Source organism: Dama dama, chromosome 19 (genome assembly GCF_033118175.1).
Source record: "Dama dama isolate Ldn47 chromosome 19, ASM3311817v1, whole genome shotgun sequence".
NCBI classification, from domain to species: Eukaryota; Metazoa; Chordata; class Mammalia; order Artiodactyla; family Cervidae; genus Dama; species Dama dama.
Genome location: NC_083699.1, coordinates 5,145,332 through 5,160,428, shown reverse-complemented (window position 1 = coordinate 5,160,428; position 15,097 = coordinate 5,145,332). Strand labels below are relative to the sequence as shown.

The following is a 15,097-nucleotide window of genomic DNA, read 5'->3' as shown; positions in this document are numbered from 1 at the left end:
TCACAGGACCAAGAGGAGGCTTTATTTTTCAGAAACCATCATAATCTCTAACAATTTTCTATTATTTCCCATCACCAACTTCATGTTTTTGGCCTTGAAAAGTCCTATAAGTGTCTGAAACAACATCCAAAATATCAGAAAATTGGCAGAAAATGATAAAGTCATACTCACAGCATTAAGTAAATTGCTGAAAAGAGCAATTCTACATTTGAAAGATAGATTAAATCTGCAATTAATTGAAATGAAAATATGATGTGTTATGACTAAAACATACACATAGAAGAGCAGTATAAGTATAAAAGAGCGATATAAGTAATGAGACATTGGGGGAAAGACGCTACTTAGAATAACAGCAGTCATGACGTCAGGGCCAAAACAAGTCCAAATTTGAGGCTAAACATTAAAGTAAAACTGGAGATTAGAAATATATACAACTGGAAGCACATAATTCCAATTCACGGAAAAATGTGATGGCCTATCAAATCTTTTCAGTTTCAGCATACCCGAAAGAAAATTCTAGAAGGTATAAATTATAGTCCCAATTTCTTGTGTCAGTGAGAAGCAGCGATAAATGAGCTTTGAAACCAGAGAGCACAACTCGAAAGCCATCCCCCTCCCACCAGCACGTGCTCAGACCCGAGGGGTGGCCCTCCCCCAGGACCTACCTCCATCTTCCTGTCGTGCTCCTTTGGGTAGTGCTCATCTGGATTCTCCCCGGCTGGCGAGCGCGGGCGCGTGGAGGCGCTGACAGCCAGGTCTCCCCGGGAGATGAGCGTGCACATGTAGGCGTCGTGGGAGAAGACGTCGTGCCGGATGAACTCACAGAACAGCAGCACCAGGTTCACGAACTCCACCTTCTCACACTCGCTGTTTGGGTCCGCTGCGAGGGGACAGAGCCGGTCAAGAGTTCAGGGTCCTTGACTGAGGGGCCGGGGGCGGAGAGTAAAGACAATGACTGAGGCTTAACATGTTCGCTATTCTTCCTACTTTCTTTTTTTTTAATAAAGGATTTACTGGAAAATGTGCTAATGGTTCGAGCTTTCAGCGCAGAACCAGTACACCAGTTCTGTTCCCACTGTAACTGCAAAACACTCTCCAGCGTTCTAAGCACCATCTCAAAATTAAAGGTAGTGGTCCCTGGCGAATGAACGGCCATTTATGTAATCATGTAAACACACAAAATTTCAAGTAAGGAAAAAAAAAAAAACGAGGGCTAGATTACTCTCCTCTGATTTACTAACTGTTATGATTCATGATTCATAACTGTCTGTTCTACTTTGAGCGTCTGTATACTGGGGGGGAGGCGGGTGGTGGGGGTGAGAGTGGTGCACGTTTTCAAAGGAGACTTCACAACAGAACCATAATTCAGATGGTGTTTGAAAAAAGCCAGGGAGTGGAATCCACTGAAAAGGACAAGGAACAATGCAATAAAAAGGGCCCCAAGAGGAAGCTCTGCCATCTTTTAAAATTCATAAGTAAGCTATTTAACTTATGACTTTTAGTATTGCAACTGCACTCTCAAACTCTGTATCTGTACCTTTGAGATAAGGTCTAAAATGATTAAACTGCTAAGACTAAACCTACAAAGCTCAGGCCCTGGAACCATCAAGCTTAAACACTGAGAAAGATGAGAGATGGGCCCAGGGAACAATAAACTCAGTGCCCTAAATCTTAAGCCTGTATGTTTGTTCTTGCCCACCTCCAAACTCAATGGTGAGAGTAAACTCTTCAGAGAAGCAGAAGAGCTTCCCCTGACAGAGCAATAAACAGAATCCAGAGCAAGTCAGGAACAGGAGGAAGAACTTTTTCCCAAAGAAAGAACAGGAATGGGGATGGGATGACGGGAGCAAAGACCAACTGTCTGTCTCCCCCAGGACACAAGGTACTCGAGAGTCCCTTGGACTGCAAGGAGATCCAACCAGTCCATCCTAAAGGAGATCGATCAGTCCTGGGTGTTCATTGGAAGGACTGATGTTGAAGCTGAAACTCTAATTCTTTGGCCACCTGATGCAAAGAGCTGACTCATTGGAAAAGACCCTGATGCTGGGAGGGACTGGGGGCAGGAGGAGAAGGGGATGACAGAGGATGAGATGGTTGGATGGCATCACCGACTCGATGGACGTGGGTTTGGGTGGACCCCAGGAGCTGGTGATGGACAGGGAGGCCTGGCGTGCTGCGGTTCATGGGGACACAAAGAGTCAGATGTGACTGAGCGACTGAACTGAACTGAAGATAAGATACTCCCTGCTGTACGTTGTCACATGAAAACCTCAGAATAAGATTAAGCCAACTGAGCTTATACAAATGATTTTTTTTTTAAGTTTCCACCCACAGTATAAACCCACTGGTAGTTGTTTATTCCCCACCCCCACCCGACTCCCCACCAGCGATGGAATAATAAAGACACAAAAAAAAACATGATAGAACATCAACAACTAAGACAGCATAGACAAGCAGTCAACCATCTTCACAAACTATTTCCTTATGTCAGAAACCTGCTTATAAGGTACCTTTGTTTTATCTTTGCCCCCTTTCAACATTAGAAGTTAGAAAATCGGAAACTTAGAAAACAGGGAAAGAAGAGAAGTTCATAATCACAATAAATGTAGTGAGCATCACAGGACCTTAATGTCGCTCTTCTGATAAGAAAGATCTAGAAAGGGAAAATTAATCCATCAGATACAAGAGAATGAACTGACCTATTGTTTTAACTACTAAAACTCCAGAAATGTTCAAGTCTTTGAAGACTGTCATAAAAGTATCCACTGAAAATAGGCTACAAAATTTTGTTCAGTAAAATGTGCAGCATATTCAGTGCAAAGTACATTGATAACATTACAGATAAGGGGAAAAAATGATCAGTTCCCAAAAAAGGTCACTCCCCTTGTTTAAGATCTAGAAGCAAAGATCTTTACTTACACAACGAGGGGGCCTGTGTATCTAAAAACCTTAGAAGAACATTCTGGAAAACAGGTAAACTAGATCCAGCGAGGGAGGCTGAGGAAATGGACTCCTTCTCATCTAAGACTTCTGATTCACCACATCTCTGAGATTAAAAACAAATAAGCAAAGTTAATTATTGAAGACAAGTACAGTCAAAATGGGTCAAGAAATATGTTGGTTTTTCATTAACACTTACATTCTTTGATAAAACATGCAAAATTGAGATTTCTATACTTATTTGAAGACCATGCATCAAAAGTGAATATAATTTCTGAAAGTTAAGCGAAAGTGAAAGAAAGTGAAAAGTCGCTCAGTCGTGTCCAACCCTTTGAGACCCCATCCACGGACTACACAGTACATGGAATTCTCCAGGGCAGAACACTAGAGTGGGTAACCTTTCCCTTCTCCAGGGGATCTTTCCAACCCAGGGATCGAACCCAGGTCTTCTGTATTGTAGGCAGATTCTTTACCAACTGAACAGTCAGGGAAGCAACTGCCCCAAAATAACTCAAACAATTTCAAAGAACTCCTGTGAAAAACATTATCTGTGTGAATTATAAATGCTACACAGCACGGTATAAATAACCACTGAATGCACAACACAGTACAATGCAATAAACTACTCATTACTCCTGTAAAACCACAAAAATATAAACTGAGGCTGTCTTCACTTGTCAATAGTTCATTTTAACGGTATGCCCTCCAAGAAATATTTGGGCATGTGTTATTGAGTTTGACTGTTCTGTGCTTGCTTTTGTCAGGCGGTGAATTTACGAGTATGTTGGGAAGTAATGGGTCAAATGTTCCTCGAACAAGATTCTTTCCCTCATCACACTTCACCAATTAGCTTTCTCAGAAACTCCCGGAATCTCCACAGTTCAGGGAACAAACACGTCTAGAGGAGCTGTTTAACTTCTACAATCTGAAGGTCAGAACTTACTAGAAGACCAGCAAAGGAACAGTTTAGAAGCAATCAGAACCTCATTTTCTATTCTTTTTGCTATTCCTTTGTTTCTTCCCATTTTCATTATCCATTTCAGCATCAAAACAGTATTAGATATGATTTCTTCAATCCATCCTCTTTATAAGGGTCAAATTTTGAATATGGCGTTTAATAGAAATCAATTATCTTAAACATCTCTAAAAGAATACATTTTTAGAGATGGATACATTTATACCTATAAAATTACAGTCATCTGTGTGTGAACCTCTTCTGAATATGTCTGTGTGTGTGTGTGTGTGTGTGTGTGTGTGTGTGTATTCTGGGACACACACAGAGGGAAGGGAAGACAGAATAAAAATTATCCAGTGGGAGCAATGAAATCTGAGGAATCAACTTTAGTTACTAAAGTTTAACCACTGCATTTCTCTTTAGAATACAGTCCATTCATAAATATGTAGGAAAAAAGCAATAAAACGCTTTTCTTAATTTGGCCATTATAAAAGGGGCTATGTGGTTTACACCTTAGCGTCAATATCTTTAAGCCCCAATTGCAACAACATGACCCTCTGTATTTGGCGAAAGGTGCTTTCCCAACAAAAGGAGATGTCTATGAAAATATTCTTCCTATTTCGTTTTTGTTAATACTGTCGTAAGAAGCAGGTGTATCATCAGCAATGCAGCACTGCACGGGGTGAGCAAAGCCCCTGTTGGCAAGCTCGCACTCACAGGCGCTGAAAAAGAAGGCAATGAGGACCGCAGACCAGGACGGCCCGCGGAGGACAGGCCGAAGGCCGGGTGCCGTAAGCGTGGATGAGGTGGCGGGGAAGGCGTCTCCCGAGGAGGTGACACGTGCTAGACAGGGATGCTAGACAAGGAAGTGACACCTCCTAAAACGGGAACGGCCGTGTGAAAGGGGGAACGGAACGTGTCACCCAGAGGGGACAACAGGAGCAAAGGCCCCCAGAGGAACGTGAGTGTGGTGTGGACAGGAAGGCCAGGGCGGCCGGAGCCGTGAGCGACCCACGGGAGCGGGGGACGGGGTGGGAAGGGCAGCTGGGCGGCTCAGGCGAGGCTCTGGGAGTCTTGAGAAGGAGCCACCAGCTGTTTCAGGAAGAGGACAGTGTGATCCGTTTCCACTGTGAAAAGTCGGCTCTGGAGGCTGCGGGGCAGGTGCTGGGGAGTGGGGGGAGAGACGGAGGCAGGAGGCCCCCCCAGTCTCCCAGCTGAGAGGCCTTCTCCACCCCAGAAGGGAAGAAAGGAGGGCTCATTCTGACGCTCCCCTTCAACAAAGCTGTGCTGACAACGTTAGCTTTACTGGTTCCTTTTCGATCGACGGCAGAGGCTTTAACCGCTCTCTCTGGGGCCAGAACACGGTCTCAAAGATGAACACAAATTGGCATCTGTAATCTCACAGTTACAATGGCCTCAAGAAAGTATTTCCATATTCACTAAAGACACGTGTGCACATCTACATAAAAGGTGTATAACACCAAACGTACAGACATAGATGTATGTGTGCATGTCTTAACCTCACAGAGGGAGATTTCCATTCTAAGTCAGATATTTAAGTTTTATTTCAAATTAGTCCAGAATATAAATTACGGGATTCATCAGCTTAGAGTGGTCATGCTATGAAGCCCTTATGTGAATTTGTACATTCTTCCTTTTTTCTTTTAGAAAGAAAAAAAAAAAAAAAAAGCACAATGAAAGTAAGAAGCAGAATCCCGTTCACAGCAGTATCAGTAATAAGCAGCAGCAAGAAGGCCAAGCCTACCTCCGCCTCGATGTCCGCCTGCCTCTTCTCCAGGAGTTTCGCCACCGCCATCGCCCTGTGCTTGCCCGACCGCTTACAGCTCACGGCCCACTCACACAGCAGGGTCACCACAGCTTCATCGTTGGGGGCGACCTACGGACCAAGAGAAACGGGTACCAGCCGTGTCCCACGAAGCATCCACCTGATGGATGAGCCTCAGGATGCGGGCAGCAGAATATTTAAACTGTTGAAGCGCTCTTCTATCTTATTACAGTCATTTCAGAAAGTGTTCCCAGATCTATTTCAGTTGAGGTTTAAAGAGTAAAACTTTAGTCACAAGGACGGAAATCACTTAGAACAGCTGAGTCTGTGGCAATTCCAAGAGAATTAAGAGTTTCCTTGTATATGCCTTCACTTGCACAGACCGTAACCCAGCCCCATCAAGCCTCCAGAAGTCAACGGAAGCAGAAAGGGAAATTGACTACTGAATATCAAAAACACATGTAAACCCATGGCTGATTCATATGGTTTTGTATGGCAAAAACCACTACAATAATGTAATTAGCCTCCAACTAAAATAAATAAAAAATAGAAATAATAATAATTAAAAAAACACAAATAAATATAAACCTCAAAAAAAAATTTAAAAAAAGAACAGCTGGTGCAAAGCCCACGTACCAGCTTCACTCCCCTGCTGACCCCTTCGGGCCCTTACTCACACGGCCCAAATCAACACATAACCCCAACAAGCCAGGCGAGCGAGTCACCCAGTCCAAGCAGGAACTGCAAGGAACAAACTGGAGGGGAGGCTGGGACGAGGATCAAAACCTGCTGCCTTGGAAACAACAACAGGCACAGGAAGGAGCCAGAGTTACAAGCAGACCCAGTTAACAAAAGCTGGGAGCCCAGACCTGTGCAGGGCCCAGCACTGCAGCCGGAACGACCGGCTATAACTGCCGGGGCCTAGACGTGAGGCCACACACCGAGGAAGAGAGAAGTCAGGGCGCAGGGCCCCAAGTGACGGCTCCGGGGGGGCGCGGGGTCGGGGGGGGGGGGGGCGTACAGCAAGAAGGGGGGCTGTCCTTCTGGGCAATCTCACCTTCCTTGTGGAGGATCTATGCCTCCAGACACAGAACATCAACTGCACATTTTTAACATTCATCCAGTGGCGTAAACACTATGCCAAAAGGGCCAGACAATCACAGTACTAGCATTTATATGCTATGTGAGAAGTTCTTAACTTTTCAGAATTCATAAGTTCAATTAAGACTATGACAGCTATGGGCACAGGCCCAAGAAAAACATACATATACACACACATACTTTAGCACAACATTTCAGATGGCTTGTGGACTCTGAGAAGACATTCAAGAATAATCCCACGATAAGAACCCCTAACCAGCTTTTAGGTACCTGCAGACAATTCAGACCCTGAAAATCAGTTTATTCCAAGATTTTTACTCTTCCTATCCTAAATTCAGTCAAGTTCTTTATCTTAAAACAAAGAAATGTTAAGTTATCTAGGGCAGATATCTCAAAAAGAGCTCTGAATCTATTAATGTAAAACAAGAGAAGTATTTCAATTACAAAGTATAAAGACTGAACATAACATTTTTAAAAAGAAAGCAAACTGGGTGGAATGCCTTCCTGGATTCAATCTAATCCCAGGAAAAGCAAAAATATAAATGTAAATGCAGTGATGCACTGCACGCTTAGCTTTATAATATTAAAAAGAATAAAAGAACTTACTTTAAAAACAAAGCCAACAGTTTTAAATAAATTCGTCAGCAATGTGCATCATGTCTAAATTTACGAAGTTTTTTATTTTCCCTCTGCATCAAACAAAATGAAAATGTGCTACCAAAGAATAACTGACTCACTCAACTTAAGTAACAGGCTCTGCTTGACCTGGAAATGCACAGAAAAGAAACTATGAAGGAAAAGACTTCTTTTTAACACATACAGAAACCACGGGTTTGGGGCAGGAATATGCTAGAAAATCAGTCTTAAGAAAGAGAGAATTCATTTCCAAGAACACTTATTAAGCACCCAGGATATGCCAGTCTTTGAGGAAACCAAAATTTTAAAGATCTGGCCCTTGTTCTCAAAAAGTTTACCCTCTAGAGGGAAAAGCAGAAAAGGGAACTCACTGTAAAGCAGCAAACAGCTCTGAAGGTGGGGGCGGGAAGTGACCGAGGCCAGGCACCTGCGCTTCCACATCGCATGGGCGACAGAGCCCAGGCCTCCCGCACCGCGAGCGGGTTCTTCACCAGCTGAGACACAAGGGAAGCCCAAGAATGCGGGAGTGGGTAGCCTATCCCTTCTCCAGCGGATCTTCTCAAGCCAGGAACTGAACCCAGGTCTCCTGCCTTGCAGGTGGATTTTTTTTTTTTTTTTTTTTTTACCAGTTGAGCTACCAGGGAAGCCCCTCATAAGCGATGAGCATCCATCTATGATAGTTTATAGACACCAAGATACAAACATGAAGAAACAGGCCTGCAGTCTACTCACTGCAGCAAGTGGCCTCAAAACATAATCATTAGGAATTAAGAAAATCAGGGAGAAATGCTGCTAAAAGATGAGTTTTAAAATATAAAATTTTAATCGGCTTGTGCCCATAAAAAGTTATACATCTCAAAATCTATTTTACCAATAAGTATTTCCCAACACTGGCCAGATTCCAAAAAGTCCACTCCTTTCTGAATATCAAACAGCCTGCCAAATAGTGCCACTCTTTCCTTAGGATGTTGCAGTGGAGGAATAAGAGGCAGGCTCAGTAGGTGCCAATTTTAAAAGAAAACAGTAAGACATTAAAAAAAGTTTAATGACTAACTTAGAAGAAGATCATATTGGAAAATCAGGTGATATTATACCAACCTGCAGAGAAAGGAAACTATCTCTGCAATATGAATAATTACATATATATTTATATATTTGAGTCATAAAGCATTTTGTTCTTTACTACTGAAAAATTGTTATAACATGAATTTTTAAAATTTAGCATTACTTTCCAAGGTAACTTCCCATTCAAACATCCTCCTACCCCCATATTTACAGAAAATTTTGATTTACATTTTAAGTGGTTTTAGCAAGAGGTCTTTTCTAGATTCTGCTTCTTATCAAAAATAAGGAGGAGCTCCTGCTTATTTGACTCTGAACACCAGCCCCAGGGTACACCCCACCAGACATGTTCAAGAGGCACACAGACAGACACCCACGTACAGATACCCATCACCCCCAGCCCCAGCAATGCTCTGCTCTAAAGAATTTTTAGAAAATTATTAGAGGACGGCTTCAATTTGCCTGCCTGATGCTATATTACAAGTTAATTTGAGTAACTGTCAATAGGACATCATGACTTCAAATAGGGGAAGTTGAAATGCATTTTTATCCTGTAAACAAATGTCTAAAAATATGAAGCACCTCTTCTTTAAAACAATCAATAAGTAAAATGAAATTTAGTAAATACTATTTTAAAACAAAATAACTTCAAGGCAAAATTTTGAGTTAATTTAGCAGCTCAAGATAAGAACTAAACCTGTGTTCAATGACATGGCACCTAAGTGGGACAGTCATACACATATATAAATAATTTGGATGCATTAAAAAAAGAAAATAAAAATCATCTCAGAAAGCCAAAAACATTTAACAGAAGCAGAGAGAAAAGATGGAAGGAAATCATTAGTTGTTCGTTTCAGAAAGTGGTTTTCAAGAAAAGGCTTGAGGAATGAGTTAAATTTCAAAACCAAGATGAAGAGCAGTGGTCCAGGGGTTAGGACTCTGTGTTTTCATTGATGGGACCCAGTTTCGGGTTCAATCCCTGGCTGGGGAACTAGAATTCTTTAAGTCGAGTGGCAAGTCAAAAAAAAAAAGAGAGAGAGAAGGAAAAAAAATGGAATTTAAAAAACTGAGAAGAACAAAAGGAGAAATAAGTATATGGTAGCAGAATAATCCTCTACCCTAAAGATGTGCATGTCCCAAGCTCAGGATGTGTGAGCATGTTACTGTAAATGAAAAAAAGGGATTGTGTAATAGCTGTAATTGAGATAAGAGCCTAGGAAGAAGGGATTCCCCCAGAAGACGTGGGCGGACCCAAGGTAATCACAGGGGAGCTTCTAAAGGAAACGGGAAAGCAGGAGAGTCAGTCAGACATGCGACAACGGAAACAGGACTCAGAGGCAGGGGGAGATGTGAAGGGGCCACTTTGTTGATTCTGCAGATGGAGCAAGGTGACGCAGGCTAAGGAATGTTGGTGATCTCTGGAGACTGGAGAACAGAAGGAAACGGTTTCTCCCAAAAGCCCATATAAGGAACACAAGACGGCGAACCCCTTGACTAGAGCCCAGTAAGATCATCATCGAGCTTCCCTTGTGGCTCAGCTGGGAAAGAATCCACCTGCAATGCAAGAGACCTGGGTTGGGAAGATCCCCTGGAGAAAGGGAAGGCTACCCACTCCAGTGTTCTGGCCTGCAGAATTCCATGGACTGTACAGTCCATGGTGTCACAAAGAGTCAGACACGACTGAGCTACTAACACTTTCTTTCAAGATCTTAACCTCCAGAACCACAAAAGGGTAAATTTGTGCTGATTTAAGCCACTAGACTTTTGATAACTTCTTAGAGCAGTAGCATTGGGGCGAACACTGGGGTGCGTGTTTTTTCCAATTATGTGTTTCTCTGGATGATCTTATTCGCAAAGCAGAAATAGAGACACAGACACAGAGAACAAACATAATGAACACCAAGGGGACTGGGTGAATTGAGAGGCTAGCATTGACTTGTACGTAGAGCACGGACACTATGTATAAAATAGATTAACTAATGAGGATCTACTCAAAGCACAGAGAAATCTATGCAAAGTGATGTTCCGTGGTGACTGAAATGGGACGGACACCCAGAAAGGGGGGTACAGCTACTCACTTTGCTGTACAGTGGAAACACCCCATTGTAAAGCGACTGTAAGTCCTTTTTTTCCAAAGTAATGTGGAGCTTTGAAGAATTACAGGGGCAGAGGACTGCTGGTTAAATGGCAATTATAGGAAGGCTACAATAAAAAAGATTAAAAACCTAAGAAAAAGAGTTTAATGATAACTCACCAAAGAGAACCACAAAATAGGTAGTAGGCTCACTAATTCATTTACTTACTAACTCATCAATAAATACGTATTGCCACCAGGACTTTTAGGCACCAGATATAGACAGTCTCATATATTACTTTGTATGAATAAAAACTGGTTATTTTCTTTTTGGACTTAATTTCTACAATAAAACAAGAGTCTTTAAAATGTTCATATTATTTGCTGCAATCAGTCAATCTCAAGAATACAGCCCAAGGAAATTATCTTAAAGTAAAAACGTTTGAGTCTTCCAGACAACCATGAAGCATGATACCAAGACACTCGCCCTCCCAGCTCCCAAAATTGACAAACTTTCCCTCCAGAGTTTGAAAGAGGCACCTAATGGATCAGATCAGAGAAAGCAGGCGATCTGCCAGGAAGAGAAAGGTCCACACAGATGACTCAGAGGTCAGAGCACCTGCTTTCAGCAGAGGAACTAGCGGAAATTTTGTGATGTCTGCTTTGTTTTTATTTTTCTGCGGCAAAGAGTAATATTTCAATATCTATGTAAAGATGCATAAATAGGAAAGGCAGATAAGACAGGCTTGCAACGGAACACAGGAAAGGGGAAGTCAGAGGTACACGACTACTAGCAAAGCTCACATCCTCCCAAGAAGGGAAGTTCTCAACCTCAGACAAAGTGTCAGCTCGGCCGACCCACCATTTCTCCCCGTTGCCTGGGATCAGCACTCCTACTTCTTCTGGGGGTACTGCTCCGTCTCCTGCCCCACGTGGTTCAAGGAACGGGTTATTAATTGGAGTGCCCCACCCTCTCATCTTCAGTGTGACGTTCTGGATGTGGGTCTTTGATGGGCAGTGAAGACTTGGGGCAATTCTTTCAACACAAGGAAAAAAAAAATCACTCTACCAGGGACTTACTACATGCACTGCTCTCTGCTCAGTCTTGTGAAACATTTTGGAGGATAAAAGGCCTCAGCACAGTTCAGTTCAGTCGCCCAGTCATGTCCAACTCCTTGCAACCCCATGGACTGCAGCACGCCAGGCCTCCCTGTCCATCACCAACTCCCAGAGTTTACTCAAACTCATGTCCATTGAGTCGGTGATGCCATCCAACCATCTCATCCTCTGTCGTCCCCTTCTCCTCCCGGCTTCAATCTTTCCCAGCATCAGGGTCTTTCAAATGAGTCAGCTCTTCTCATCAGGTGGCCAAAGTATTGGAGTTATAGCTTCAGCATCAGTCCTTCCAATGAATATTCAGGACTGATTTCCTTTAGGATGGACTGGTTGGATTTCCTTGCTGTCCAAGGGACTCTCAAGAGTCTTCTCCAACACAACAGTTCCAAAGCATCAATTCTTTGGCACTGAGCTTTCGTTATCATCCAACTCTCACACCCATACTTGACCACTGGAAAAACCATAGCCTTGACCAGATGGACCTTTGTTGACAAAGTATTGTCTCTGCTTTTTAATATGCTGTCTAGGTTGGTCATAACTTTTCTTCCAAGGAGCAAGCATCTTTTAATTTCATGGCTGCAGGTAGATATACTCCTAAGTATTTTATTCTTTTTGTTGCAATGGTGAATGGTATTGTTTCCTTAATTTCTCTGTCTGTTTTTTCATTGTTAGTATATAGGAATGCAAGGGATTTCTGTGTGTTAATTTTATATCCTGCAACTTTACTATATTCATTGATTAGCTCTAGTAATTTTCTGGTAGAGTCTTTAGGGTTTTCTATGTAGAGGATCATGTCATCTGCAAACAGTGAGAGTTTTACTTCTTCTTTTCCTATCTGGATTCCTTTTACTTCTTTTTCTGCTCTGATTGCTGTGGCCAGAACTTCCAACACTATGTTGAATAGTAGTGGTGAGAGTGGGCACCCTTGTCTTGTTCCTGATTTCAGGGGAAATGCCTTCAATTTTTCGCCATTGACGGTGATGCTTGCTGTGGGTTTGTCATATATAGCTTTTATTATGTTGAGGTATGTTCCTTCTATTCCTGCTTTTTGGAGAGTTTTAATCATAAATGAGTGTTGAATTTTGTCAAAGGCTTTCTCTGCATCTATTGAGATAATCATATGGTTTTTATCTTTCAATTTGTTAATGTGGTGTATTACATTGATTGATTTGCGGATATTAAAGAATCCTTGCATTCCTGGGATAAAGCCCACTTGGTCATGGTGTATGATTTTTTTAATATGTTGTTGGATTCTGTTTGCTAGAATTTTGTTAAGGATTTTTGCATCTATGTTCATCAGTGATATTGTCCTGTAGTTTTCTTTTTTTGTGGCATCTTTGTCTGGTTTTGGAATTAGGGTGATGGTGGCCTCATAGAATGAGTTTGGAAGCTTACCTTCTTCTGCAATTTTCTGGAAGAGTTTGAGTAAGATAGGTGTTAGCTCTTCTCTAAATTTTTGGTAGAATTCAGCTGTGAAGCCATCTGGTCAAAGGACCTATACATAGAAAACTATAAAACACTGATGAAAGAAATCAAAGAGGACACAAACAGATGGAGAAACATACCGTGTTCATGGATTGGAAGAATTAATATTGTCAAAATGGCTATTCTACCCAAAGCAGTCTATAGATTCAATGCAATCCCTATCAAGCTACCAACGGTATTTTTCACAGAACTAGACCAAAGAATTTCACAATTTGTATGGAAATACAAAAAACCTCAAATAGCCAAAGTAATCTTGAGAAAGAAGAATGGAGCTGGAGGAATCAACCTGCCTGACTTCAGACTCTACTACAAAGCCACAGTCATCAAGACAGTATGGTACTGGCACAAAGACAGAAATATAGATCAATGGAACAGAATAGAAAGCCCAGAGATAAATCCACGAACCTATGGACACCTTATCTTTGACAAAGGAGGCAAGGATATACAATGGAAAAAAGACAACCTCTTTAACAAGTGGTGCTGGGAAAACTGGTCAACCACTTGTAAAAGAATGAAACTAGAACACTTTCTAACACCATACACAAAAATAAACTCAAAATGGATTAAAGATCTAAATGTAAGACCAGAAACTATAAAACTCCTAGAGGAGAACATAGGCAAAACACTCTCCGACATAAATCAAAGCAAGATCCTCTATGACCCACCTCCCAGAATATTGGAAATAAAAGCAAAACTAAACAAATGGGACCTAATGAAACTTAAAAGCTTTTGCACTACAAAGGAAACTATAAGTAAGGTGAAAAGACAGCCCTCAGATTGGGAGAAAATAATAGCAAATGAAGCAACAGACAAAGGATTAATCTCAAAAATATACAAGCAACTCCTGCAGCTCAATTCCAGAAAAATAAATGACCCAATCAAAAAATGGGCCAAAGAACTAAACAGACATTTCTCCAAAGAAGACATACAGATGGCTAACAAACACATGAAAAGATGCTCAACATCACTCATTATTAGAGAAATGCAAATCAAAACCACAATGAGGTACCATTACACGCCAGTCAGGATGGCTGCTATCCAAAAGTCTACAAGCAATAAATGCTGGAGAGGGTGTGGAGAAAAGGGAACCCTCTTACACTGTTGGTGGGAATGCAAACTAGTACAGCCGCTATGGAAAACAGTGTGGAGATTTCTTAAAAAACTGGAAATAGAACTGCCATATGACCCAGCAATCCCACTTCTGGGCATACACACTGAGGAAACCAGATCTGAAAGAGACACGTGCACCCCAATGTTCATCGCAGCACTGTTTATAATAGCCAGGACATGGAAGCAACCTAGATGCCCATCAGCAGATGAATGGATAAGGAAGCTGTGGTACATATACACCATGGAATATTACTCAGCCATTAAAAAGAATTCATTTGAACCAGTCCTAATGAGATGGATGAAGCTGGAGCCCATTATACAGAGTGAAGTAAGCCAGAAAGATAAAGAACATTACAGCATACTGACACATGTATATGGAATTTAGAAAGGTGATAACGATAACCCTATATGCAGAACAGAAAAAGAGACACAGAAATACAGAACAGACTTTTGAACTTTGTGGGAGAATGTGAGGGTGGGATATTTCAAAAGAACAGCATGTATGCTATCTATGGTGAAACAGATCACCAGCCCAGGTGGGATGCACGAGACAAGTGCTCCGGCCTGGTGCACTGGGAAGACCCAGAGGAATTGGGTGGAGAGGGAGGTGGGAGGGGGGATCGGGATTGGGAATACATGTAAATCCATGGCTGATTCATATCAATGTATGACAAAACCCACTGGAAAAAAAAAAATAAAAAAAATAAAATTTCATGGCTGCAATCACCATCTGCAGTGATTCTGGAGCCCAAGAAAATAAAGTCTGTCACTGTTTCCATTGTTTCCCCATCTATTTCCCATGAAGTGATGGGACCGGATGCCATGATCTTAG

The 15,097-nt window shown here is 41.9% G+C and overlaps 1 protein-coding gene across 6 annotated transcripts in view; it reads right to left on the bottom strand.

Moving 5' to 3' along the window:
• Nucleotides 1-15,097, bottom strand: part of MED12L (mediator complex subunit 12L) — a 355,795-nt gene that overhangs the window by 239,698 nt on the left and 101,000 nt on the right. For all 6 annotated transcript variants that reach the window (XM_061168108.1, XM_061168109.1, XM_061168111.1 and 3 more), the window contains 3 exons: nt 5,661-5,792; nt 2,920-3,046; nt 666-880 (listed from right to left, as the gene is read on the bottom strand). In XM_061168108.1, the coding sequence (XP_061024091.1) occupies nt 666-880; nt 2,920-3,046; nt 5,661-5,792 (474 nt within the window). The remainder of the gene's footprint in view (nt 1-665; nt 881-2,919; nt 3,047-5,660; nt 5,793-15,097) is intronic.